Consider the following 25418-nt stretch of genomic DNA (forward strand, 5'->3'; position numbering starts at 1 on the left):
AGATCCATAGGCTCCTACGAGAGGGGATCATAGAGGCCAGTAACAGTCCCTGGAGAGCTCAGGTGGTGGTCGTCAAGACCGGGGAAAACTTCCGAATGGTAGTGGACTATAGCCAGACCATTAATCGGTTCACGCTCCTTGATGCGTATCCCCTCCCCAGAATTGCAGACATGGTGAATCAGATCGCCCACTATAAAGTCTTTTCCATGGTAAATCTGAAGTCTGCATACCATCAGCTCCCAATCCGTCCGGAGGACCACCAATTCACGGCTTTTGAGGCCGACGGCCGCCTCTTCCACTTCCTCCGGGTTCCCTTTGGCGTCACTAATGGGGTCTCAGTGTTCCAACGAGCTATGGACCGAATGGTGGACCAGTACGGGCTGCGGGCCACGTTTCCGTACCTGGATAGCATCACCATCTGCGGACACAACCAGCAGGACCACGACGCTAACCTCGATCGATTTCTCCAGACTGCCCAGAAACCTCACGTATAACATGGAGAAATGCGTTTTCCGCACGACCAGGCTAGCCATCCTCGGCTATGTCGTGGAGAACGGAGTCCTGGGCCCCGACCCGGACCGTATGCGCCCCCTCTTCCAACTCCCTCTCCCTCATTGTCCCAGGGCCCTCAAAAGGTGCCTGGGATTCTTCTCGTATTATGCCCAGTGGGTCCCTCAATATGCGGACAAAGCCCGCCCACTATTTAAGGCCACACTCTTCCCTCTATCGGATGAGGCTCGTCAGGCCTTCACTCGTATCAAGGAGGACATCGCCAAAGCGGCCATGCGGGCGGTGGATGAATCCGTCCCTTTCCAGGTAGAGAGCGATGCCTCAGAGGTCGCTATGGCAGCCACACTAAATCAGGCTGGGAGACCAGTCGCCTTTTTCTCCCGAACCCTCTCCGCTTCGGAACTTCGACACTCCTCAGTCGAAAAGGAAGCACAAGCCATCGTGGAAGCGATACGTCACTGGAGGCACTACCTCGCAGGTAGGAGGTTCACCCTCATCACCGACCAAAGATCGGTTGCCTTTATGTTCAACAACTCTCAAAGGGGCAAGATCAAAAATGATAAGATCTTATGGTGGAGGATCAAACTCTCCACCTACAAGTACGATATTATTTTATTTTATCTTATTTTTTATACATTTAGAGTACCCAATTATTTTTTCCAATTAAGGGGCAATTTTAGTGTGGCCAATCCACCTATCCTGCACATCTTTTGGGTTGTGGGGGTGAAACCCACGCAGACACGGGGAGAATGTGCAAACTGCACACGGACAGTGACCCAGGGCCGGGATTCGAACCCGGGTCCCCAGCGCCGTTGGCAGCAATGCTAACCACTGTGCCACCTTGCTGCCCCAAGTACGATATTATGTACCGACCGGGGAAGCTCAATGAGCCCCCAGATGCCCTGTCCCGCGGCACGTGCGCCAGCGCGCAAGACGAAAGCTATTCACGATGACCTCTGCCACCCAGAGGTCACCCGGCTCGCTCACTACGTCAAAGCCCGAAATCTACCTTTCTCCACAGAGGAGGTGAAAGCCATCACCAGGGATTGCCCGGTCTGTGCGGAGTGCAAACCGCCCTTCTATAGACCAGACAGGGCCCACCTGGTCAAGGCTTCTCGGCCCTTTGAACGCCTCGCTATCGATTTCAAAGCGCCACTCCCCTCGACCAATAGGAATGTGTACTTTCTGAACGTCATCGACGAGTTCTCTCGTTTTCCCTTTGCTATCCCATGCCCCGATATGACCTCCCACACAGTCATTAGGTCCCTGCATAGTATCTTCACCCTGTTTGGTTTCCCCAGCTACGTACACAGTGACAGGGGTTCGTCCTTTAAGAGTGACGAGCTGCGTCAGTACCTGCTCGAAAAGGTCATTGCCTCGAGCAGGACTACCAGCTACCACACCAGCGGGAACAGGCAGGTGGAGAGGGAGAACACGACGGTCTGGAAGTCCGTCCTACTGACCGTCTGGTCCAGGAAGCTCCCGACCTCCCATTGGCAGGAAGTCCTCCCCGACGCGCTCCATGCTATTAGGTCCCTCCTATGTACGGCCACCAACTAGACCCCTCACGAGCGGATATTTGTTTTTTCCAAGGGCACTACCACCGGGGTTTCGCTCCCAGCATGGTTAAAGACACCAGGCCCGGTTCTCCTCCGGAGGCATGTCCGGGCGCACAAGACTGACCCACTCGTAGAGAGAGTGCTCCTGCTCCATTCAAACCCACACTACGCATTTATAGAGTACCCTGACGGCCGTCAGGACACTGTTTCTCTCCGGGACCTGGCACCTGCAGGATCCAACTCCGACACCACCGCCGTTGAGGTACTCCTCACACTATACTCGTCCCAACCCCCGGCGCCCCCACGCCTGCAGTTCCGCTGCCCGTGCTCCGTGCCCCCGCGCCATTGGGTTTCCGGCGCTCCCCGTCACCAGTCGAACCAGTTGGATACGAAGCTCTGGCCGAATCACCCCCGGAGTCCGCCATGGTTCCCTCGCCGATCGCCACCGCCCAGCCACCAGAAGAGGCTGCAACCCCGGTGCTTTGTCGATCCCAGAGGACGACTCGGCCACCAGATCGACTTAACCTGTAATTTATAACCTGTAAATTGTAACTTGTAATTCGCAAATGGGAATTGGTAGACACATCACCCCCGCTGGACTCAATTTTTACAGGGGGTGAATGTAGTGAATCACAGTCCGTGTTATTCACACTGTTATTATATATGATGTACTGTGTCTGTGTAAGCTCGGTATACGAGCAGTTGCGCGGCTCTGTCCCTAGGGGGAGAGGAGGAGTTTGTACTGGGCTCCACCCTTGGCTTCGCCCATGGCTCCTCCCACTAACTGGAAGTATAAAGCCTGGCAGTCTGAGCCTGCCTGCAAGTTCATCTCGTCGCAGGCAGGCTCCGTTGTAAGATCATTAAAACCATGTTCACTTCCAACTACGTGTCGTGTGAATTGATGGTCGCATCAGTCTGTATACATGAAACAATGCCAAGCAATGACTATCTCCAACAGGAGAATGTGTAACCACTTTTCATTGAAATTAAATGGATTATCATCACGGAATCCTCACCATAAGGTCACAACTAATGAGAAACCTAACTAGACAAGTTACACAAATGCCATTAACACAAGGTTGGGGTCTGGGCAGTCTGCAGTGGCTGCCTCACTTCCTGTCTCCCCATCTGACTCCCCAAAGCCTGTCCACTAAAGAAGCTCAACCCCACCAGGACAAAGCATTCCACTTAATTGCCATCACATCCATCATCTTTGCCATTCACTCCCCCTACCACTGACAGACATTGCCTACCATCTGCAAGGCACAATGCAAGGGGTCATAGTCTTAGGATAAGAGGTAGCAAATTTATAACTGAGTTGAGGAAAAACTACTTCTCCCAAAAAGTTGTGAATCTGTGTAATTCGCTACTCCAGAGTGCGGCGGATGCTAGAACAGTGAGTAAATTTAAGGAGGAGTTAGGTAGATTTCTAATTGGTAATGGGTAATTGGTAAGTGAGAAGAAATATTAAAGATATATGGCTGAACCTAGGAGAAAGGGGTGTTGCACGATCAATTGTACAAAGACTCAGATTGGGTACAACTGTGGCTTTATTGCAGTAAGATGCGTGGCCTCCTACAGCAGCTGGTGAAATGGCAGTTGAATAGAGGACACGCATATTTCTACTCCTCTTCCTGGGCGGAGCCAGCAGGCAGGGGTTACCGGCGAACCTGTAATATGGGTCCTAACTTACATCACCTAATATAGGTGTAACAGTGGTTTACCACAAGGGGGTTATACGACCAATGGAGAAGTGCAGTAGTTATGTGGACTAAGGTAACTGCCTTGGGAAAGAGAAAACAAGGTATGGCATTGGCTCTTTCTCTACCTTATGACAGTAAAATCCGGAGCAAAGTATTTTTTGAGCTGAAATTGGAAGAGTTAATACTCAGAAGAAGGTCTGGAGACTCTATTACGTTATATTGATAAGATTTCTAAAAAGGATGACTTGTTAAGTGCGTATGAAGCATGGTCGGATTTTGATAGGTTCCGGAAACGAAAGGATTTCTCCATTGAACACTATAATGGAATTTGGCAAACTATATAAAAGGCTGCAGGAACACAACCTGGAATTTCCACAGTCTGTGTTGGCCTTTAAATTACTTGACTGTGCTAGAGTGAGCAACATGGATCGGCTCCTGGTTTTGACAGGAGTTCAGTTTGCGGATAAGAATACCTTATTCAATCCGATGACAGAAGCTTTAAAAAAGTTTCTGGGGAAACATTCGATTCTGATGGCTCTGATGACCCAAATAGGTCAGTCTGCAATAAAGCAGAATATGGAAGATACACTACTAACTGGATGGCAAAATTGTACGGCTACAAACAGGTTCCAAGAGTATAGAAGGAGATCGGGACACAGAAATTATGAAGACAGAAACCCAGTTAGAACTTACAATAGGAAGATGAACCCCAGAAATGCCCGGGGTATGATAAATCAATGTTTTTGATGTGACTCTCAATACCATTATGCTTTCAACTGTCCAACACGTTATAATAGTGTTTGAAGCAACACAAGACACGGAAGAGTCAGAAGAGGAAAATGATAGTGACCAGAAAGAAGGCATTGTCCTATTAACAAGCAGTTTTACACCGGTACTGAGGGTGTTGGTTGCAGAATCGTTCAATTGTGCTGTATTGGACAGTGGCTGCACGTCTAATTGACTGGTTAAAATGTTACCTGGACTGCTTGAATGCTGAAAATCGTAACAAGGTTAAGGAATTTGAAAGTTCCACAAGTTTCAGCATATTTCATCAGCACAGATGTTGTATCAAGTGAGATACCTTTGCTTCTGAGCAGACCGCGATGAAGAAAGCACACATGAAACTGGATATGGAACAGGATAAGGCAACAGTTTTTGGAAAGACGGTGTGGACTTACAATTTACACAGTCGGGACACTATTGTATTTCATTACTGACAAATAATATTTCAGGTGCAGTTGTTAAGGATGTGTTGATGGCAGTTGAAAATGGGACTTTAGCTGATAAAAAGCTTGTTGTATTAAAACTGCAAAGACAATTTGCGCATCCGTCTCCTTGGAGGCTGAAAAATTTATTAAAGGATGCAGGGGTAAGGGATGAAGACTATACTAAACTGGTAGAACAGGTTAGTGATCACTGTGAAGTCCAGGGATTTTAACGACATTGTGGCCATGGACCTTAAGATATGGGATAAATCCAATAATATATTTATTTTGCATTTTGTAGATGTAGCAACCAGATTTAGTCAATCAACAATTGTACAAAGTAAAAGAGAGTAATTCTGCATCAAATCGTGAAAAAATAGATAGGGACAGGAATGGTTACACCGGCAAAATTCCTTACGGACAATGGGGGAGAATTTGCTAATGATGAGTTTAGTGATATGTGTGAAAACGTGAATATCACAGTTCTGAATACGGCTGCTGAAAGCCCATTTAATAATGGCGTCTGTGAAAGAAACCATGCTGTAATTGATGACATGCTCCAGAAAATCTTGGCAGATAGACCAAATTGCAAGCTAAATTCAGCTTTAGCATGGGCGGCACATGCAAAGAATTCATAGAATCACAGAATTTACAGTGCAGAAGGAGGCCATTCAGCCCATCGAATCTGCACCGGCTCTTGGAAAGAGCACCCTATCTAAGCCCACACTTCCACCCTATCGCAATAACCCAGTAACCCCACCCAACACTTAGGGCAATTTTGGACACTAAGGGCAATTTAGCATGGCCAATCCACCTAACCTGTACATCTTTGGACTGTGGGAGGAAACCGGAGCACCTGGAGGAAACCCACACACACACGGGGAGAACGTGCAGACTCCACACAGACAATGACCCAAGCCTGGAATCGAACCTGGAACCCTGGAGCTGTGAAGCAATCGTGCTAACCACTATGCTACCGTGCTGCCCTCATTGCAGATGGCTGGGGTTATAGTCCCTATGAATTAGTGTTTGGTAGAAATCCTAAAATTCCATCCATTTTGGATGACCAGCCTCCAGCTTGGGGAGGGACTACAATTAGCTCTGCCTTTGCTGAGCATTTAAATGCATTGCACAGCAGTAGAAAAGCTTTTTTGGAAGCAGAAGTCTCTGAAACAATTTGCGACATGGCAATCAAACTGTTCATCAAGGATAATGGGTACAGACTACAAATTTTCATATTTAGACAGAGCAGACAGACATGACGAGGAACTAGGGTCATCTGGTATGCACGTGCAACAGAACTATGAGGACCAGTTAACTGATATAGACAGGGTTTCTGTAGAGGAACACAATACTTCTGATGAATTAGAACAGTCCATTTTTCCGAAAGGACAACTGCCAAAAGTTGGTACAACAGTGACATACTTACCTGAAGGGTCTAGTCAATGGAAGGATGCAACTGTTATTAGTAGAGTAGGGAAGGCCACTGGAAAGTATAAACATTGGTAGAATGTACAGCATTCCGAGGAGGGAGTCAAGGCAATGGATTGGGAACACGATGTTCAAAAATGGAGGGTACAGAAACGCAGTGCCAGTTCTGATAGTACATTGGATAATGAACAGGTCCGCAGGAAAAGGTTGAGAACTATTGAAAGGACATTCCACAGCAGAAGGGAAAGATCAAGCAGTAGCAGTACAGAACGAGATGCCAGGCGGGAGAGGGGAGGTAGTTTATCAAGATCTCAGAACATGAGTAAGACTACGAATATTAATAGGAGCAGAAGACCAGATGAGATTTTGGTGGCTTCCAATAAATTAGATGAAAAGTTATCAAAGATGCCAAACAGAAAGAACTACATAGTTGGAGTGAATTTGGGGGATACATGAAGTACCGGATAGGGGACAAAGAGCTCTATCCCACAGATGGATTTGCACTGAAAAGGTTCATCCGGATGGAACTTATAAGGCAAAGGCCAGGCTTGTGTCAAGGGGATTTGAAGAAACCTTAGAAGATAAGGATTTAAGGAAAGGTTATTTTAAAGATCTCCTTGGCTCTATTAGCCACAAAGGCATGGGAATGCAAATCTATAGATATAAAAGCTGCCTTTTTGCAGGGGCATCAGCTCCAGAGAGACATTTTTCTCCGTCCTCCTAAAGAAGCAGCTAACACAGAAGGGGTACTCTGGAAGTTGAACAAATGTGTTTATGGATTAAATGATGCATCTAGAGTCTGGTATTTTTCGGTAAGGTCAGTTTTGTTAAAGTTAGGCTCTTGCCAGTTGAAAGCAGATCCGGCAATGTTTTACTAGCACTATAAAGGAAATCTTTCTGACATCTTTATGATGCATGTCAATGATTTTTTTTTCGGGTGGGACTAGTGATTTCAAAGCTATTGTAATCGCTGGTTTGAGGAAATAATTCAGGGTTGGAAGTCAGTCTTCCGGTGCATTCAAATATATTGGACTGGAAATCGGACAGACTAAGTTTTTAAAAAAGATATTTTTTCTTCTCCTTTTTCACATTTTCTCCCAAATTTACACCCAACAATAAACAACAATCAGTAACGAATGTAATGTCAATCCCCATATCAATAACAACGATCCCATCCTCCCACCTAACCCCAAACATTAGCCCGCATGTTCACACAAACAAATGACGAAAAGGAATTAGGGATCACCCATAGTCGCCATTAACACACACAGCCCCCCTCCCCCCAACCCTCCCACCCATATGTCCCAACTAATGTTCTATGTTATTCAGTTCTTGAAAGTGCATAATGAATAATGCCCATGAATTGTAGAACCCCTCTGTCCTGCCCCTCAGTTCAAACTTAACCTTCTCAAGAGTCAAGAATTCCACCAGGTCCCCCCGTCACGTCAGGGCACAGGGTGGAGAGGTTGCTCTCCAACCTATCAGGATCTGCCTTCGGGTGATCAACGAGGCAAATGCTGCAACATCTGCCTCCGCGCCCGGTTCCAACCCTGGCTGGTCCGACACCCTGAATATGGCCTCTCTGGGGCCCGGGTCCAGTTTCACGTGCACCACTTAACAAATTACCCTAAAAACCTCCTTCCAGTAATCCTCTAGCTTTGAACAGGACCAAAACATATGAACGTGATTAACGGGGCCCCCCCGCAACGTTCACACAAACTTCTACTCCTTCAAAGAATCGGCTCATCCTCGCCCTCGTGTGGTGTGCTCTGCATACCACCTTCAGCTGTATCAGCCCCAATCTCGTGCACAACGTGGAGGAATTCACTCTCCAGAGCACCTCCTCCATATCCTCTTACATCTCTTCCTCCCACTTTGCTTTGATTCCTTCCAGTGGTGCCTTCTTCTCTTCCAAAGTAGCTCCGTAAACCGCTGACACTACCCCCTTCTCCAGTCCCCCTGTCGTCAGCACCTCCTCCAGCAAAGTGGAGGCCGGCTTCACCGGGAAGCCCTGTATCTCCTTTCTGGCAAAATCCCGAACCTGCATGTATCTAAACATTTCCCCTGCTCCAGCCCATAATTCGCTTCCAGCTCCTTCAATCCTGCAAACCGACCCCTAAGAAACAAATATTTTCATGTCTTAATCCCCTTCTCTTCCCATTTCCGAAAATTGCCATTGCACCTCCCTGGCTCAAATCTGTGGTTCTCCTGAATCGGCATTTCCCTTGACCCTGCCACCAACCCGAAGTGTTGGCGAAACTGCCTCCAAATTCTCAATGAAGCTATTATTACCGGACTCCCTGAGTATTTCCCCAGGGATATTGGGAGCGGCGCTGTTACTAGTGCTTTCAGTCCCGACCCCTGCACAAACTCTCCTCCATTCTGACCCACTGGGAATCAACCCCTCTAACCCAGCTCCGCACCTTCTCCACATTCGCTGCCCAGTAGTAATACATCAGGTTCGGAAGAGCCAAACCCCCTGCCTGCCTTCCCCTCTGTAGCAGCACCTTTCTAACTCAGGCCACTTTCCCTCCCCATATGAACAAAGTAATTCTTTCCCCAATCTCTCTGAAAAAAGCATTTGGTAGGAAAATCAGCTCACTTTGATCCGGAGAGGGAAGCTGCTCTCACTGAAACAATCAGCTGGCCGCTGAAATTGACACTGCCGGCTGCTCTCTCCCTCCAATCAGAAACATTAAAACTTAAAAGTTGGATTGGAGGGAGAGAGCAGTGGGCAGTGTCAATTTCAGCGGCCGGCTGATTATTTCAGTGAGAGCAGCTTCCCTCTCCGGAGCCGGCCGCTGAAATTGACGCAACTGACAGTTGGGGTCCATCAGCCCCCCCGCGGTATATCGCGAACCGCGGTATTGCGGAGCGCGGTATAACGGGGGACTACTGTACCCCCATTCTACCCGGTCAAACACCTTCTCAGCGTCCAATGCCACAACCACCTCTGTTTCCTTTCCCTCTGTCGGTGCTATAACGACATTAAATTCCCTTCTAACATTTGAAAAGAGCTGCCTCCCTCTCAGGAACCCCATCTGATCTTCACCTATCACCTTCAGGAGGCACTCCTCCAGCCTACCTGCCAGTACCTTCACCAATACTTTTGCGTCCACATTCAGAAGTGATGTGGGCCGATAAGACACACACTCTGTCGGATTCTTATCATTTTTTAGCAACAGGGAAATCGATGCCTCGATTCCCCATTGGCTCTTCAAACATCCCCACCATCAGGGGTGCCAACTTATCCTTGAATTTTTGATAATATTCAACCAGAAACCTATCCGGCCCTGCCATCTTCTCCGACTGCATCCACCCAATCGCATCCTTTATCTCCTGCTCCACTATCGCTCCTTCTAATGTAGCCCTGTCCCCCTCCCCTAACCTTGGGTACTCCAGCCCATCTAGAAATTCCTGCATCTCACGTCTCCTCTAGGTGGCTCTGACCTGTACAACCTCTGATAAAATTCCTCAAAAACCTTGTCAATCAGATACGAAGCCACCACAACGTCCCTGCCCAATCCCTCACCTGAAAAATTTCCCTTACCGCTGCCTCCCTCCGGAGCTGACCTGCTAACATACCTTACCTCCATGTTCGGAAACTGCACCCCTTGCTCGTCTCAGTTGGCGCACCGCCATCCTGGTAGACAGTCGGTCGAAGCTCGTCTGTAGATCCTTCCTCTTTTCCAGCTCCGCTGGGTCCCCATCTTCTGCATAACTCCTATCTACCTCCAACATCTCATCTATTACCCACTACCGCTCCAACCTCTCCTCTTTGTCCACCCTGGCCTTAAACAAAATCACCTCACTCCTCACCACCGCCTTTAAAGCCTCCCAGACAACTGCCTTCGACACCTCACCCGTACAGTTGAAACCTACATATTCCTCAATTACCTTTTCAATTTTGTCACAGAATCCTCGGTCCCCCAAAAGTCCCACATCTAATTTCCACCCCGGCCACTGCGCTACCCCCTTCTCCAGTACCATATCCACCCAATGTGGAGCATGATCTGATACTGCAATTGCCGAGTATTCCGACCCCTTAATCCCAGCCAGCAAAGCCTTCCCCACCACGAAAAAGTCGATCTGCGAGTATACCTTATGGACTGTGAGTAAAATGAGTACTTCCGTTGCCTCGGGTGCAGAAACCTCCATGGGTCCACCCCTCCCATTTCCACCATTAGCCCAGCCAATGCCTTCGCTCCCCCTGATGGGACCAGGGAGCGCGGCCGTGACCTGTCCAACCTTGGCTCCTGCACCAAGTTCCAGTCCCCCCCCACAATCAGTTCATGTGTGTCCAAGTCGGGGATGGCCCCAAACACCTTATTTGCGAATCCCACATTGTCCAAATTGGGACCGTATACACTTAACAGCGCCACTGACCTCCCCTCCAGCGCCCCTGTCACAATCACATATCTACCCCCCTGATCTGCCACCACATTCTCCATCTGAAAGCATACTCTTTTGCTGACCATTACTGTTACCCCTCGAGCCCTTCCATCAAATCCAGAGTGAAACACATGACTATCCCAGCCCTTTTTAAGTCTCACCTGTCCTCAGCTTCAATTGGGTCTCCTGCAGCATTGCTACATCGGCTTTCAAACTTTTTTTTTAAAATATAATTTTTATTGGAATTTTTTACAGAAAATATAAAACGTAACGACAAACAATGAAATGCAACAAAATAACCCATAATAACTGTATCACCCCCAGACCGTATCGACGTATGTATCCCATCCCCCACCCCCCCAACCCCAATGAACAACAGAAGAACTTAAAAATCAAAACTCTTCCCTCCTCCCAAAAACCGCCCCTACATTTCCTCTCGAAAAAAACATCTCCCAGCATCAATCCCTCCCCCCCACCTTGCTCACCTCGTTGGCCCATCGAAACCTGCTAACCAGGCTCCAATGACCGCAGCCCTCCTCTTACCTCACCTCCGTTCACTAGCCGACTTTAGTCAGCTGGCGCAGGTGGTTCCCCCCGCCAAGGTACACCGTCCCCTCGCACCCAGTCCCAGAGAAAGAAAAAACAAAAACAACAATCCAACCCATACAATTCACCAAAATAAGATATAACCGTCACAACACAGAATGCCAATCAACCCAACCAATAACTTGAACTCTGTAACAATGTGAAGAGAAGTAAATTACAATACACGTCAGTAAAAAGAAAGTTATAGCATTTATACGTTTTCCAGCTCCCCAATCACAGTTCACTGTAGCTCTTCCAGCTCCGCTCCTCACGTTTGTCCCAAGCCTTCTGCCCTCACAAACACCTCAGCCGCCTCCGCTGTCTAAAAATAAATATCTTTGGCATCATACGTCATGTTCACGTCACCGGGTATACCATACCAAATCGCACCCCCTTTTTGTACAGTGGCGCTTCACTCACCCGAACGCCGCTCGTCTTTTTGCCAACTCCACCGTCAAGTCCTGGTAGATCAGAACTCCAGCACCATCCCACTGCACCTCGCGTTTCTGCTTCGCCCACTTAATACCTTCTCCTTCATGCAGAACGTATGGAAGCAGATAATTACTGCTCTTCGAGCGGTTCTCCAAGTTCTCGAGCTTTGCTCTGAGTCCTCTGTTGACCTCCACCACCCTCCGCAGCTCCTCCCCCATCGAGATGACCTGGTCGCTGTGCTGCGACACGGCCTCCTCCACTTTCATCTTCTCGTCCTGCTCTCTCACCTTGGCAGATGTCTTTATCACAACAACCCTCACCGGGGCGATAGCCTCCTCCAGCAATGACTTCAATGCGACCGCCATCTCCTTCGCCAAAGCCTCCATGTGCCTCGCAAACTGCTTTTCCAGCTCCACTGCCATCACCTTGGTCATCTTCTCCACCGTAAGTAGTGCAGCCCCACCATGCGGTCGGGCATCCGCCATCTTCTGAGCACTTTTGCTGGTCCTCTCATTCAACGGCGAGCCCGCATTTCCTCCCTTCCTTGACGCTGCTTTTTGCACCCTTTAGCGACTTTTTTTTCACCTTTTTTTCCTTCTTCAATCTTTTTTTTATTTTGTAGAAAAACAAAAAATTCTTCCTTCAAAAAAAGATAAAAAAACTTTCACCAAGTTTCTTTAAAACTTTTTCCTCTTCTTTTTTGTATTCCTCCAGAATTTCCCTGGGACCGGACTTCAGACTTCTTACCACATTCTAGGCGGGAGCCACCCAATGTGGGACATCTCATCTACATTGCACCATGGCTTCGGGCCTGCCGCCTCGATCTCCGCGCGCGCTGGGCCCGACGCCTCAGCACCAGCCGCCCGACCCCCATGCAGGGTTCCTTGCCGGTTTTCAAATCGGCTCCGCTTGATGCCTGGGACAGCCCCAAAGGCTGACAATAATCGGGGGGGGGGGGGGGGGGGGGGTGGTGGGAGCGAAGAGTCGGGGAAACCCCTGAATGCACTGCAAATAGTGGCCACCAGCGGGAGCTCCTCTCGATGCGGTCGATCCGCTCGCAAACACCACCGGAAGTCGGATAGACTAAGTTAGGGGCAACTTTAGGTCAGCAATCTTATTTGGAAAGCATCAGCCATATAGCAATTAGTCATGGCCGGGTTGCACAAAAAAATGGTCAAAGATGGAAAAAGAGCAACTGCGAAGTTTAAATGGGCAACTGAGTTGGTTAGGTAGACAGACTGGACCGGACATGAGTTTTGATGTATCAGAGTGGAGTACAAAAATGAATGATCCCAAAGTGGAAGACATAATAAGAGCAAATAAAGCGTTGGTCAAACTAAAAATGCAGGAGTGTGTTTTGAGGTTCCCGGTTTTAGGTGACCTTAGGCACTTGAAACTCATAGTTTATAGTGATGCATCCTATGTCAATTTACGTGATGGGGTTTCAAGCACAGGAGGTTTTATAATTTTCCTTTTGGGGAACAATGGTAAATGTTGCCCTCTTGTGTGGGAAACAAAGAAAATAAGGAGAGTGGTCAAAAGCACTTTGGCTGCTGAGACGTTAAGCCTTGTAGTGGTGGTGGATATTGCCTTTTATATATCTCAGATATTGACAGAAATTTTGGGATTAGGGGATTTGGGTAATATATCTATTGAATGTCACATTGACAATAATTCCCTGATCCTGTGGGAAAATGTGCACTCTACAAAAAGTGTCAATGAAAAAAGGTTAAGGATAGACATCGCAAGTTTGAAGCAGATGTTGGACAGTGGGGAAATTATAAAAATTGAATTGGTCGACAGTAGCTATCAATTGTCAGGCTGTTTTACAAAAAGAGGGGGTAGTTCACAGAAACCTTTGGATATTGCTAATAAAAGGCGCCTGTTTCTGTGACTTTTTTTCTTCCAAAAATAAAAGTTAAAAAAGAAGGGGGAAATTGCGTGTTTTTCTTTTGAGTTTCTTGTAATTTTGTTTTCACCTAATTATTTTTTTTCTCCAAAGAAGGGGAGACTGTTAAGTAATAGGTTAAGAGACATTCCAATTAGTTGTCTCATTTATGTTAAGTATCCAATAATTGACACTGAGATGTAAAGGGGCTTCAGGTGGCCTTTGTGTCAGGTGATGTGATGATAGAGTTTTTTGCAGAGTCTGTCAAAGTAAAATAAAGGTGTTTGTGAAAAGGAGCAGAACCTTTGATTCTTTATACAACAGCAGCTAAACATCTAACAAGCCATACAGTGCAGGAAGAGGGTGAATGATCTCCTCTGTTCTGCCAGCGTAAGTCACTCTTTTCATTACTCTCAACTCACACATGCATTGCACATCCACGGGGATCTCACTCAGTGCTAGCTCAAGGGACACCACCACTCACTCCCCCACACATCTTCAACTGCCCCCTGTGGGTTGTGTCCTCATCACCTCACTGGTCCCACGCAACATCCACACATGCCATATATCCTTATCATCGGCCCTGGCACGCATCCTGCTTATACTCCATCCGTTTTGATGCAGGACAGGTTGGCACAACTAACACAAAGGAGAGATCCCAGACAGGCAGAGGGATAGCAGTGCTGAAGGTCCTCACAGTCTTCAAGGATAGAGCCATCCAGCTGGCCGGGGATGATATTGATTGCTCCCAAGCTGTTGAGGAGGTCAATGGTGATAAACCAAGTGAGGATCCAGCACATGGATCCATCAGGACACAATGCTGGGAGTCATGTCTCCTGTTGCTTAGGTCTGTGTCATGCACTAATGGCCTCTCCTTTCTTTCACAGACACATCTGGAAAGCAGCCCAGTGAGTCCACCAGTCAGATCTTCACCTCCAATGCCTGGAGCAGCACAGAAGAGGGATTCATGGAACAGGAAATAGAAAAACCATCACGTTGCTCACTCACACACTCCACGAGCACAGAGATACCTAGTCCCAGAGTAGCCTTGACGTCATAGTCTGGTGAGCACATTACACTTTCAGGTCTACAGTAGATGGAGGCACGGACGTCCAAGGGTGCTGAAACGAGGATCGCTGGTGGCCAAGAATCTGCTGACACCCAGGCAGATGTTGTGCCTCTGAACCTGGGTCATGCCTCAGTTGCTGGAGCTCCAAAGGCAAACTCGGGAAAATCAGGAAGGGATGTCTGGTACATTCCTCACATTGAAAGGTTGCATGGAGAGGTCCGTCCATGTTATGTCTGAAGCGATTGTGTGGCGGCCACCATGGAGACCTTGGTGCAAGAATTTTGTCCTCCACTGCTGCAGGACATGCACTCCATGGTGCAGGCACTTGGCTTGTTTCCATCAGTGCCAATGCCAGAGGACGACGGGGCTAGTTGAGCACACTCCAGTGATCTCTCTATTCTGAGAAGGAAGCCAGAGCCCTCCGGAGGAGGTACAACTGGTACACACACCAGGACTATCCACCTAGGTGACTCCAAGTGTCACGCCCATCCAAATCCCCTTTTCCTGTGACCGCTTCAGCTTCAGATCCACAGACCGAGGAGGGTGGCACTGCAACGCAGTAGGACCCCAAAAGCAGGCCAGAGCCTACAGGTCTCTGTCCTCGGGAAAACCCCTGCCAATGTCATCACAGACACAGGGCATAGCAGACAGCAGACTGCTTCCACCTCCGTTGTGGATATTGGGGATGGACCAAGACTTAGCGGCAGCGTTAGAAAGATTAAGATCATTGAGTTGCACAGCATAGGCATGGGCTTTAAGCAATTGTACATAATGTTTGTAAATAAACTACCACTTATTGTGCCCTTTCTGTGACTCCTTGTTCTGATGAGCTGTGTTCCTGTAATCCCATCCTGAAAACTTGATTCCTGCACAAGAAAAGAACAGAATATACAATCCAGGGCTTCCTCCGTGTACTTTGTGCAAGGTTCCCAACACATTGGTGACGTCCCTTCGTAGTGGCTGAACACATGTCGTGCCTGTATCTCATAGGGAATGTGGAAGTCTCCCACAATGTACAGTGATGGCAACATTCATTCCAGTCATTGTCAATGTGCTCTCCCTGCACCCCCATTCCATCTGTTTCAGCCTCCAGTGACACTCGAGTAAGACCCTGGTCTCCCGTGGGCCAGAACCTGGTCTCTTCAGAGCCAGGCCCTGGTCACCACAAATATCCCCCCGCCCTACCTCCCCACCGAGGTTAAAACACGGCTTGGACTTCTCGTGATATTTTCCACACCCATGGCTGAACCTGCCCAAGCAAACAGGAGAGAAAAATCCAACCTACATAATTGGGTCGAACAATAGGCGATCACATTGGCTGCAGACAAATGCAAAATACTGCATGTAAGAAGAAAACTAAGAAGTACTCCACAAATGTTCTTGAAATACCCAAGTACCAAACTGAGAGATGTCTAGGTGTCTGGGACTCAACCCTGAATATGCCCAGTAATTACAGAGAGGCAATCAACAAAGTCAATAGAACTTTGAACTACAACTTGTACACAAACCATGTAGTCCTCTGGCGACACCACACCATTAGTATGCCCAATTCTGGTCATCAAGATGCAAGAATAGATTTCAAACTCTAGAAGTCGTGCAGAGAATAATCCAGTGTTCTTTGCTGGGTTGTTTCCTACTGTCAATGTGATAAGTTCTGAAGTGAGTGGAGAGAGACTTAGACAATATGAATAGTAGGTAAATCTGGAATATAATGGTAAATTACTTTACAAAAGAAGGATAATTAGCTTCAAACTACAAAAGTTAATTTAGGACAAAGTCAAGAAATTTTATATTTCAAGTGTGATCAATTTAGGGAATGGACCTTCAGATTACTTAGTGGAGGTGACAATCCAGGAATAATGAAAGAAACAATTGAAAGGTGAAATGGGCAGCATTTATAATCTCTCCTGGTCTTTGGATTAAGAGCACCGATTGCTGTCCTTATCCAAAATTATCTTGTGAAAAGAGGCCTATGAATTTTTGGCTCACATATTAATGTCAATATTCGAGTGGGTGGTGAAACAGTATGTGTTGGTAAAAAGCTATGGGAAAACTGAACATTTAATCATTGTAGCAGTACTGAAAGCATATTCTAAGAATAGTTCTAACTGCTGGAGAGGCTGATGAGAGCTCTGATGACCGTATGTTTATGAATATCAATTGTAATCTGGTACAGCTTCAATTCACTGTGATTTATAGCTCTATCCAATTCTGTAACTGAAGTTAAGTAACCATTTTAGCCTGATGGATGTCTGATTTATGTATGGTATTTCCTCATCCAGAAAGACATAGTGGGAATAAATTCCAAAATGAAGCTTACATAATTAGAATAATTGCTAGCCCATACACTTCACAGAGTCAGAAAGATTTTTTAAAAGTCTCTTCTCCTTGTGATTGCATTTTTCCAAATCTTCTCCCAACCTCTGTCAGCCGAAAATGACAAGCCACTCAAAAATACCACAAAATACCAGCACTAAGGCCTGTATCGGCATCACACCTTCCTCACAAGCTCAATTGGTTTTTCACAGTAACACAGTGAGAGCTTCACTCAAGAAACAGGACAATTTCAATCCAGCAAATTATGCCGCATCATTTCTGCTCTTGATCATTAGCAACGGGTCATCAACTGTGCTATCAAGTGGCATGTACATCTGCTCATTGACAATCAGTTTCAGATCCTCCAGGTTCACAGTTCCTGACCTCATTACAACCTTGCTCCAAACATTGGCAAAAGAGCCAAATGCAAGAGAGGTGAGAATCACTGCCCCTGACAGCAAGGCAGCCTTTGGCGATTGGATTGGATTTGTTTATTGTCACGCGTGCTGAGGTACAGTGAAAAGAATTATTCAGCTTACAGTTCAGTCAGATCATTCCACACATGAAAAGAAAATAGATAGGGCAAACATAAAATACACAAGGTAAATACATAGACACAGGCATCGGGTGAAGCATACAGGAGTGTAGTACTACTCAGTAGAGAAGATGTGTGACGAGATCAGATTAGTCCAGGAGAGGATCGTTTAGGAGTCTGGTAACAGTGGGGAAGAAACTGTTTTTGAATTTGTTAATGCGTGTTCTCAGACTTTTGTATCTCCCGTCCGATGGAAGAAGTTGGAAGAGTAAATAAGCTGGTGTGAGGGATCTTTGATTATGCTGCCCACTTTCCCAAGAAATATGGCAACAAGGAGCCCTCACAAAACCAAAGTCAATGGGAATGAAAGGGAAAACATTCCACTAGTTTTTCAAATAATTTTTATTAGTGTCACAGGTAGGCTTGCATTAATATTGCAATGAAGTTATTGTGAAAATCCCCTCGTTGTTATTCTCCGTCACCTGTTCCGGTACATTGAGGGAAAATTCAGAATGTCCAATTCACCTAACAGCATGGCTTTCAGGACCGGAGGAAACCGGAGCACCCGGAGGAAACCCCCACAGACACGGAGAGAACATGCAGACTCCACACAGACAGTGACCCAAACTGGGAATCATACCCGGGTCCCTGGCGTTATGAAGTAAAAGTGCTAACCACTGTGCTACTGTGCCACAGGCGAACAGTTTGCCAGACATTGTGAGGTGGTGGAGCCTTTGAGCAGTTCAGGCACGGATCTCGTGAATTGATGTGAAGGTTCTGGACTTTCATTGTGTAAAGGTGCAAAGCAGCAGCCAGATTTCTGGCATTTGGTCTGTCGGAAGCCTGAGGCAAGATTGTGGTTGCCGACCTAGCAAGCCTGCGAAGACGTCAGCAAGGCGAGGAGGAGGCGCTGGCCAATGGTTACCGACAGGAGCAGCTGTGCGACTCTCGATTTCCAGGCCAGTGCAGAGAAGGGTGGGTGGACAACCAACCAGAAAGAACCCAGACCACCAGGCCTGACAGCCTGCTGGCTGTCAGCCAGGAGCACATGTGCTTGTCGAGGCTTGAGGCCCGGCACTCAAGCGGGAGCCAGGAGGTGAGCAGAGCAGCAGTCGGAGGTGGAAAAAAGGCCAGGGAAGCGCCAGCATCGTGCCTTGGGAAACAGCAGTCTGCGGGAGTGGGGCGACCAAACCAGAGCCAAAGACCAGCGAGACAGCAGGGCTGAGATTGAGAGGCTAGGCAGCAACAGGGCCAGGCAACGAGAGAGAGAGAGAGCAGAGGTCAGGCCAGATGGTCAGCAACAGCAGCTAGACAACCAGCCAGGTGCACACTCAATCATCGACGGTCGAGACCTGGCCACCCAAGCGAGAATTGAGATGTGGGCTGGGCTTAATGACTGTCGGGACGGCACTCAATGTCACCAGGTGTGGGGTGTGATGTGGGGCTCCTGCATAGAGGGAAAGCGTGGGACACCCAAAGTGTAAGTTTGCCTCTGCTTGGGCTGATAAGTGGCAGGCCAGTGCCATCTTTAATAAGTGAGCATCTAAACATCTCCAACTGACATTCAATGGCATCACTATCAACATCCTGGGGGTTACAATTGACCAGAAACTGAACTGGTCTAGCCATATAAATACTGTACCTACAAGAGGTGAGGGGCTAGGAATCCTGTAGCGAGTAACTTACTTCCTGACTTCCAAAGCCTAGCCACCATCTACGAGGCACCAGTCAGGAGTGTGGTGGAATATTCCCCACTTGCCTGGCTGAATACAGCTCCAGCTACACTCAAGAAGCTTGACACCTTCTCGGACAAAGCAGCCCACTTGATTGGCACCCCATCCTCTACCTTCAACATTTACTCTTTCTACCACGGATGTACAGTAGCAACAGAGTTTATCATCTACAAGATTCACTGGAACAATTCACAAGATTCTTTTGACAGCACCTTCCAAAACCTGCGACCCCACCACCTGGAAGACAAAGGCATCAAATGCATGGGAACACCACACCTGCAAGTTTCCTTCCATGCCACTCACTATACTGACTTTGAACTATGTCAACGTCCCTTCATTGTCATTGGATCAAAATCGTGGAACTTCCTTCCTAACAGCACATAGTGTTTCTACAACACTTGGACTGCACAGTTGAAGAAGATTTCCCTGCTCACAGGTAAATTGTGGTGGACAGTAATTAGTGGCCTAGCCAGTGAAGCCCACATCCAGTGAAAAAATAAAGTAAATTCAGGTGAAGGCTTTGGTCTATTTAGTGCCTTTATCCATAATATTCTTATGCTGCATTTTTGTTAAACATCCAAGGCCACACTACCAGAAATATGTGGAGGCTTTGGAGAGGGTACAGAAAAGATTTACCAGGAGGTTGGCTCGTATGGAGGGCATTAGCTATGAGGAGAGGTTGGAGAAATTGGTTTGTACTCACTGGAATGTCGGAGGTTGAGGAGTTGACCTGATAGAAGTCTACAAGATTATGAGAGGCATGGACAGAGTGGATAGTCAGAAGCTTTTTCCCAGGGTGAAAGAGTCAATTACTACGGGACATAGGCTTAAAGTGCAAGGGGCAAAGTTTAGAGGAGATGTGTGAGGGACGTTTTTTTACACAGAGGGCAGCAGGTGCCTAGAATGCGTTGCCGAACGTGGCTGTGGAAGCAGATATGATAGTGACGTTTAAGGGGCGTCTTGACAAATACATGAATAGGATGGGAATATAAGGATGTGGACCCTGGAAGTGTAAAAGGTTTGAGGTTAGATAGGCAACATGGTCGGCGCAGGCTTGGAGGACCAAATGGCCTGTTCCTGTGCTGTACTTTTCTTTGTTCTTTGTTGTTCTATCCCAGAAGGTTATTTTCTAATCCTCTACAGGCTTTTAATTCCTTCACTTTGTGATTTACCCTTGCAACACATCCCTTCAAGGCTGTCAGTAATGACCTACTCCTCATTTACCATTCCCTCTGCTCCACTTTCTAGAACCATATCCTCAACTTCTGCAAATTTGTCTCTTAGCAGTACCCAAAACTTTCACTTTTATCAACTGTGCTTTTACTCTTGGTGATGTTTTCTCCCACCCTTGGTGACTTCCCCATCTATCACTCCAAGATATCTTTGCGTGCAATGTTTGCTTATAGGAATACAATCTCATGTCTGTTCACAGAAAATGTCATGGCAAATGGAGCAAAAGGACGCAACAATGCATATTGTCTCTCTAAGCGCTTATACTTCCTCCTGTCATATTGACAGTCATATGGAGATTGTCCATGAAAATGTGTCTCAAACATTAAAGTATGGAGGCAGATATCAGGCATATTGCTACTAGAACATTACGCTCAACACCACTCTTGGCTCCCTGTCTTGGCAAACATCACTCCTCCACATATCTGCCACTTGCAACAAGCCACAAAATGACAGTAAAAATTTGCAACGCCCCCCCACCTGCCACTTTATGCTGATGTTTTAGCCCACCCAAGGTACAATTTCCATCAAGAAGGCCAATCTGGAAAAATCCTCCCAAACAGGACTTCAATGCAAATTCCACCTAGCCAAATGAATGAGAATCATTGGACATGACAAACAATGTACCTGCTCCCAAACCCTACCCAACAGCTGTTTGGTTTCAACCTGGCAAGGAAAGAGTGGTCCACCCTAGGACAAGCCACGGCCCCTACTTGGCCAACCGCCAAAGATGGAGATTTAATGGCAGCCCCCAATGTGCCTGTGGGAGGACTCCACCATATCATTGAAGTATGTCCAATCCACAGACTCAGTGGAGACCTATTCGCTATCAACACATCCGGACCAGAAGAAGTTGCTTGGCTTCGCGACTTTGCATTTGCTAAATAAATAAATGAATGGAGGCAGAGAAAATGTGATGTCAGTAATAGAATTTAATAAGATAGTGCAGCTGTAAATTCTACCAGATGAAATAATTAAATAGGAATTAAACAGAAAAAACATTTCCATTAGATTTGGTTTAAATTTGTGTTAATAAATGATAGCATTATCAAAAGTACTGAGGAATATTGGATTGGAATTTTGCCAAAAGACTGAGAATACAAATTCCCAATTGTTAATCAAAATTGATGGAGATAAAGCAGAGTGTAAATATCTTGAGCCAGAAGAGTAGAAAAGGGTAACGTTTATATTTTTGTTGATCAGTTTTTCAATCCCAGTTTATGAATATGTGTTATATCTGCTAACGCTTGACCAACATGTTTAAGAAGTCTTACAACACCAGGTTAAAGTCCAACAGGTTTGTTTCGAATCACTAGCATTCGGAGCACTGCTCCTTCCTCAGGTGAATGAAGGGGTGGGTTCCAGAAGCATATGCTGACTTCAAACACTTGCATTCAAAGTATCGTATTGCATCTTTGACTTTTTACTGTGCTCACCCCAGTCCAACGCCAGCATCTCCACATCATGGCTACTATCGACACTGCAAACTGCCGGCTCAAAGTGGAGAGGATCTCCAAGAAGATTGCGCATATAGACACTGACATTAAGTTTCTACAACGATGTAAGAAAGCAGACAAGATCCCGAAAGGGCTACAGATCACAAACCCACTCAAGTCGAGCTCAAAGACTTGCATTCAAATTATCATATTGCATCTTTGACTTTGTCTATATATATATGTTTCTGGAACCCACCTCTTCATTGACCTGAGGAAGGAGCAGTGCTCCGAAAGCTAGTGATTCAAAACAAACCTGTTGGACTTTAACCTGGTGTTGTAAGACTTCTTACTGTGCTCACCCCAGTCCAACACGGGCACCCCAGTCCAATGCAGGAAAGACTCACAAATAGTCTGCTCTGAATACCATTCAAACAAAGAGAGACTAAGCATGCAGAAAACAGTGAAAGATTCAGTCTCAAGCACTTACATGAATAAATTGCTGAAAAAATGGCATTAATGCACAGGCCCCAGCATCCTACTTCAACACCTTGCTCGTATGTAATATATGAGGTAGAGTTGTGTTCTGCGTAAGGATTACCGTTATATACCACCTGAAAGATTTAAATAGAGATAAAGTTAAATATTTTAAAAATATAAATTTAAAGTATCTGATTAATTTTTTTCCAATTTAGGGGCAATTTAGCATGGCCAATCCACCTGCACATCTTTGGGTTGTGGGGAAGAAACACATGCAGGCACGATAGAATGTGCAAACTCTCTAGAACAGTGACCCGGGGCCAGGATCGAACCAGGGTCCTCGGTGCGGTGAAGCAGCAGTGGTAACCTCACCATGCCACCCCAGTTTAAATATTATTTTTAAAATGTGAACATTTCATGAGAAAAAACAAAAATATGGAGTGCAGATTGTTATTAAACAGTTAAAAGTAATGATTATGGGCGGCACGGTAGCACAGTGGTTAGCACTATCACTTCACAGTGCCAGGGTCCCAGCTTTGATTCCTGGCTTGGATCACTGTCTGTGTTGCGTCTGCACGTTCTCCCAGTGTCCACGTGGGTTTCCTCCAGGTGCTCTGGTTTCCTCCCACAAGTCCCGAAAGAAGTGCTGTTCGGTGAATTGGACATTCTGAATTCTCCCTCCGTGTACCTGAACAGGCGCTGGAGTGTGCCGACTAGGGGCTTTTCACAGTAACTTCATTGCATGTAAACCTACTTGTAACAATAAAGATTATTAAATTATTGGATCTAACTAGGAGTAATGAACATAGGGCAGCATGGTAGCAAAGTGGTTAACACAGTTGCTTCACAGCTCCAGGGTCCCAGGTTCGATTCCCGGCTTGGTCACTGTCTGTGAGGAGTCTGCATGTTCTCTCCGTGTGTGCGTAGGTTTCCTCCGGGTGCTCCGGTTTCCTCCCACAGTCAAAAGATGTGCGGGTTAGGTGGATTGGCTATGCTAAATTGCCCTTAGTGTCCAAAAAGGTTAATTGGGGTTCCTGGGTTAAGGGGATGGGGTGGAGGAGGTTTGTGCTCGAGTGGGATGCTCTTTCCAAGGGCTGGTGCAGACTCGATGGGCCAAATGGCCTCCTTCTTCACTGTAAATTCTATGAATCTATGATAACTCATGTTCAAACCTCAAGGACTACAGAAGGAGGCCTTCATTCACTTGGCTGCAGAGTACTGTGCACAGGAGAGCAGAACGCATTCCATATTAGTCTTATAGATCCATGAGACAAGCTCAGTGCCAAATTATTGGTGCCAAGGGACTCCAGAAGGAGGGACCTGTCAGCTTGTTGCAAAGGTAGATGCCAACCATGTTGGAAGCTGCAGCTGCCTTGCTGAAGAGAGCAGACAGCACCCTAGAGATCCGGCAGGGTCCATGGTGATATAAAAACCCTTCAGCTAAATCATGGTAAAGCACTGGAACCAGCACATGATGGTCCCACAAAGATTAGATTTAAATAAATGGAAAATTAAATGTCCTCCCAGTGAATGCTGTGTGGTAACTTCTGATGAGCATACACTGCCTAGCCTGAACTCTTTCTGCTGGAGGGTGACTATTCCTGGGATGTATGACCCCGGAAACCTGCTTCCTGCTTGATGTTCCACAATGACTTCAACTGCCCTTCAAGCTTGGAAACCCTGAGCTCAAGCTGATCAGTGGCAGTGGTTAGCACTACTGCCTCACAGAGCCATGGACCTGGGTTTGATTCCCACATCGGGTGTCTGATGTGGTGATATGCCCATGGGCTGTATCATAGATGGATGGTATACGACCTTCAACCGGCAGGTGGCGGTGCAGACACACCATGCGGTCTCAGGGCCTCGATCATGTGACCAGTGCCTCCCACATCCAGCCATATTCAGAAGATTGGAGAGGGTAATAAGACATACAAGTGATTGGTGCTCGGTGTAGATTCCAGAGGAGTAATAAGCAGACTCTATGATAATGTGCTCTGTAACAGATTGCTATCTTACCACACAAGACTCAATAAAGATTATCGTTCGGACAACTATAGGTGTTTGGTAGATTCCTTTGTAAGGTACAGAAGACCAAACACAACATCTGTGTGGAGTTTACACATTCTTCCCTTATCTGTGTGGGTTTCTTCTGGGTGTTCCGGTGATAAACCATCAATTCACTGTGAGAACGAGTGAACATAAGGCTTTATTATCCAGGAACTTGCCAGCCAGTCCTGCTGTACAAATGAGTGCCGCCCACAGGTGGCCGGTCTATATATCGCCCCGGGGAGGGCAGAGCCAGAAGCAGAGCCCACCGGGGTTCCAGTACAATACCTGGAAGTAGATCGTATTATCATTTCCTGGTCATCGGTCACAGCACTATACAGACAGTTCATATTGAGGTGAATACATTCGCCACATTCACCCCGTTAAAAAAATTAAAGTCCGGCAGAGGTGACGTGGGATCAACAAATATTCAGTCTGTCTGGAGGCTGGATCGTTCTTTTCGACCTCCTCAGCTCTGGCGGTGCAGCAGGCACGGTTGTTGCAGATGGTGACTCCGGGGGCGTATTGTCTGGAGCTTCAGTCTGGCGTTGTGGTAGTCACCATTGATGTATATGCTGTATATATATATGTGTTTTACGGTAAGGCCCCTGTACTACAGGTACAGGGTAGATCCCTGCCAGCTGGCTCCGCCCAGGAGGCGGAGTATAAATATGTGTGCTCCCCGTACAGCAGCAATTTCGTCAGCTGCTGTAGGAGGCCACACATCTCTGTGTAATAAAGCCTCCGTTACATTGTACTCTCATCTCGTTGTAATTGAAAGTGCATCAATTTATTACACAGAAGATTTTCAGAGACCTCCGCATCAAGCCGGATCGCGTGCAGCTACACCCTCAAGCAGACAATGCCAAAA

At 46.8% G+C, this 25418-nt stretch overlaps 1 protein-coding gene across 1 annotated transcript in view; it reads right to left on the minus strand.

Moving 5' to 3' along the window:
• The window catches only part of slc45a2 (solute carrier family 45 member 2), a 108888-nt gene that overhangs the window by 43678 nt on the left and 39792 nt on the right, over positions 1 to 25418 (minus strand). The window contains exon 5 of the mRNA XM_038790613.1: positions 22512 to 22635. Within this exon, the coding sequence (XP_038646541.1) occupies positions 22512 to 22635 (124 nt within the window). The remainder of the gene's footprint in view (positions 1 to 22511; positions 22636 to 25418) is intronic.

Source organism: Scyliorhinus canicula, chromosome 3 (assembly GCF_902713615.1).
Source record: "Scyliorhinus canicula chromosome 3, sScyCan1.1, whole genome shotgun sequence".
Taxonomy (NCBI): Eukaryota; Metazoa; Chordata; class Chondrichthyes; order Carcharhiniformes; family Scyliorhinidae; genus Scyliorhinus; species Scyliorhinus canicula.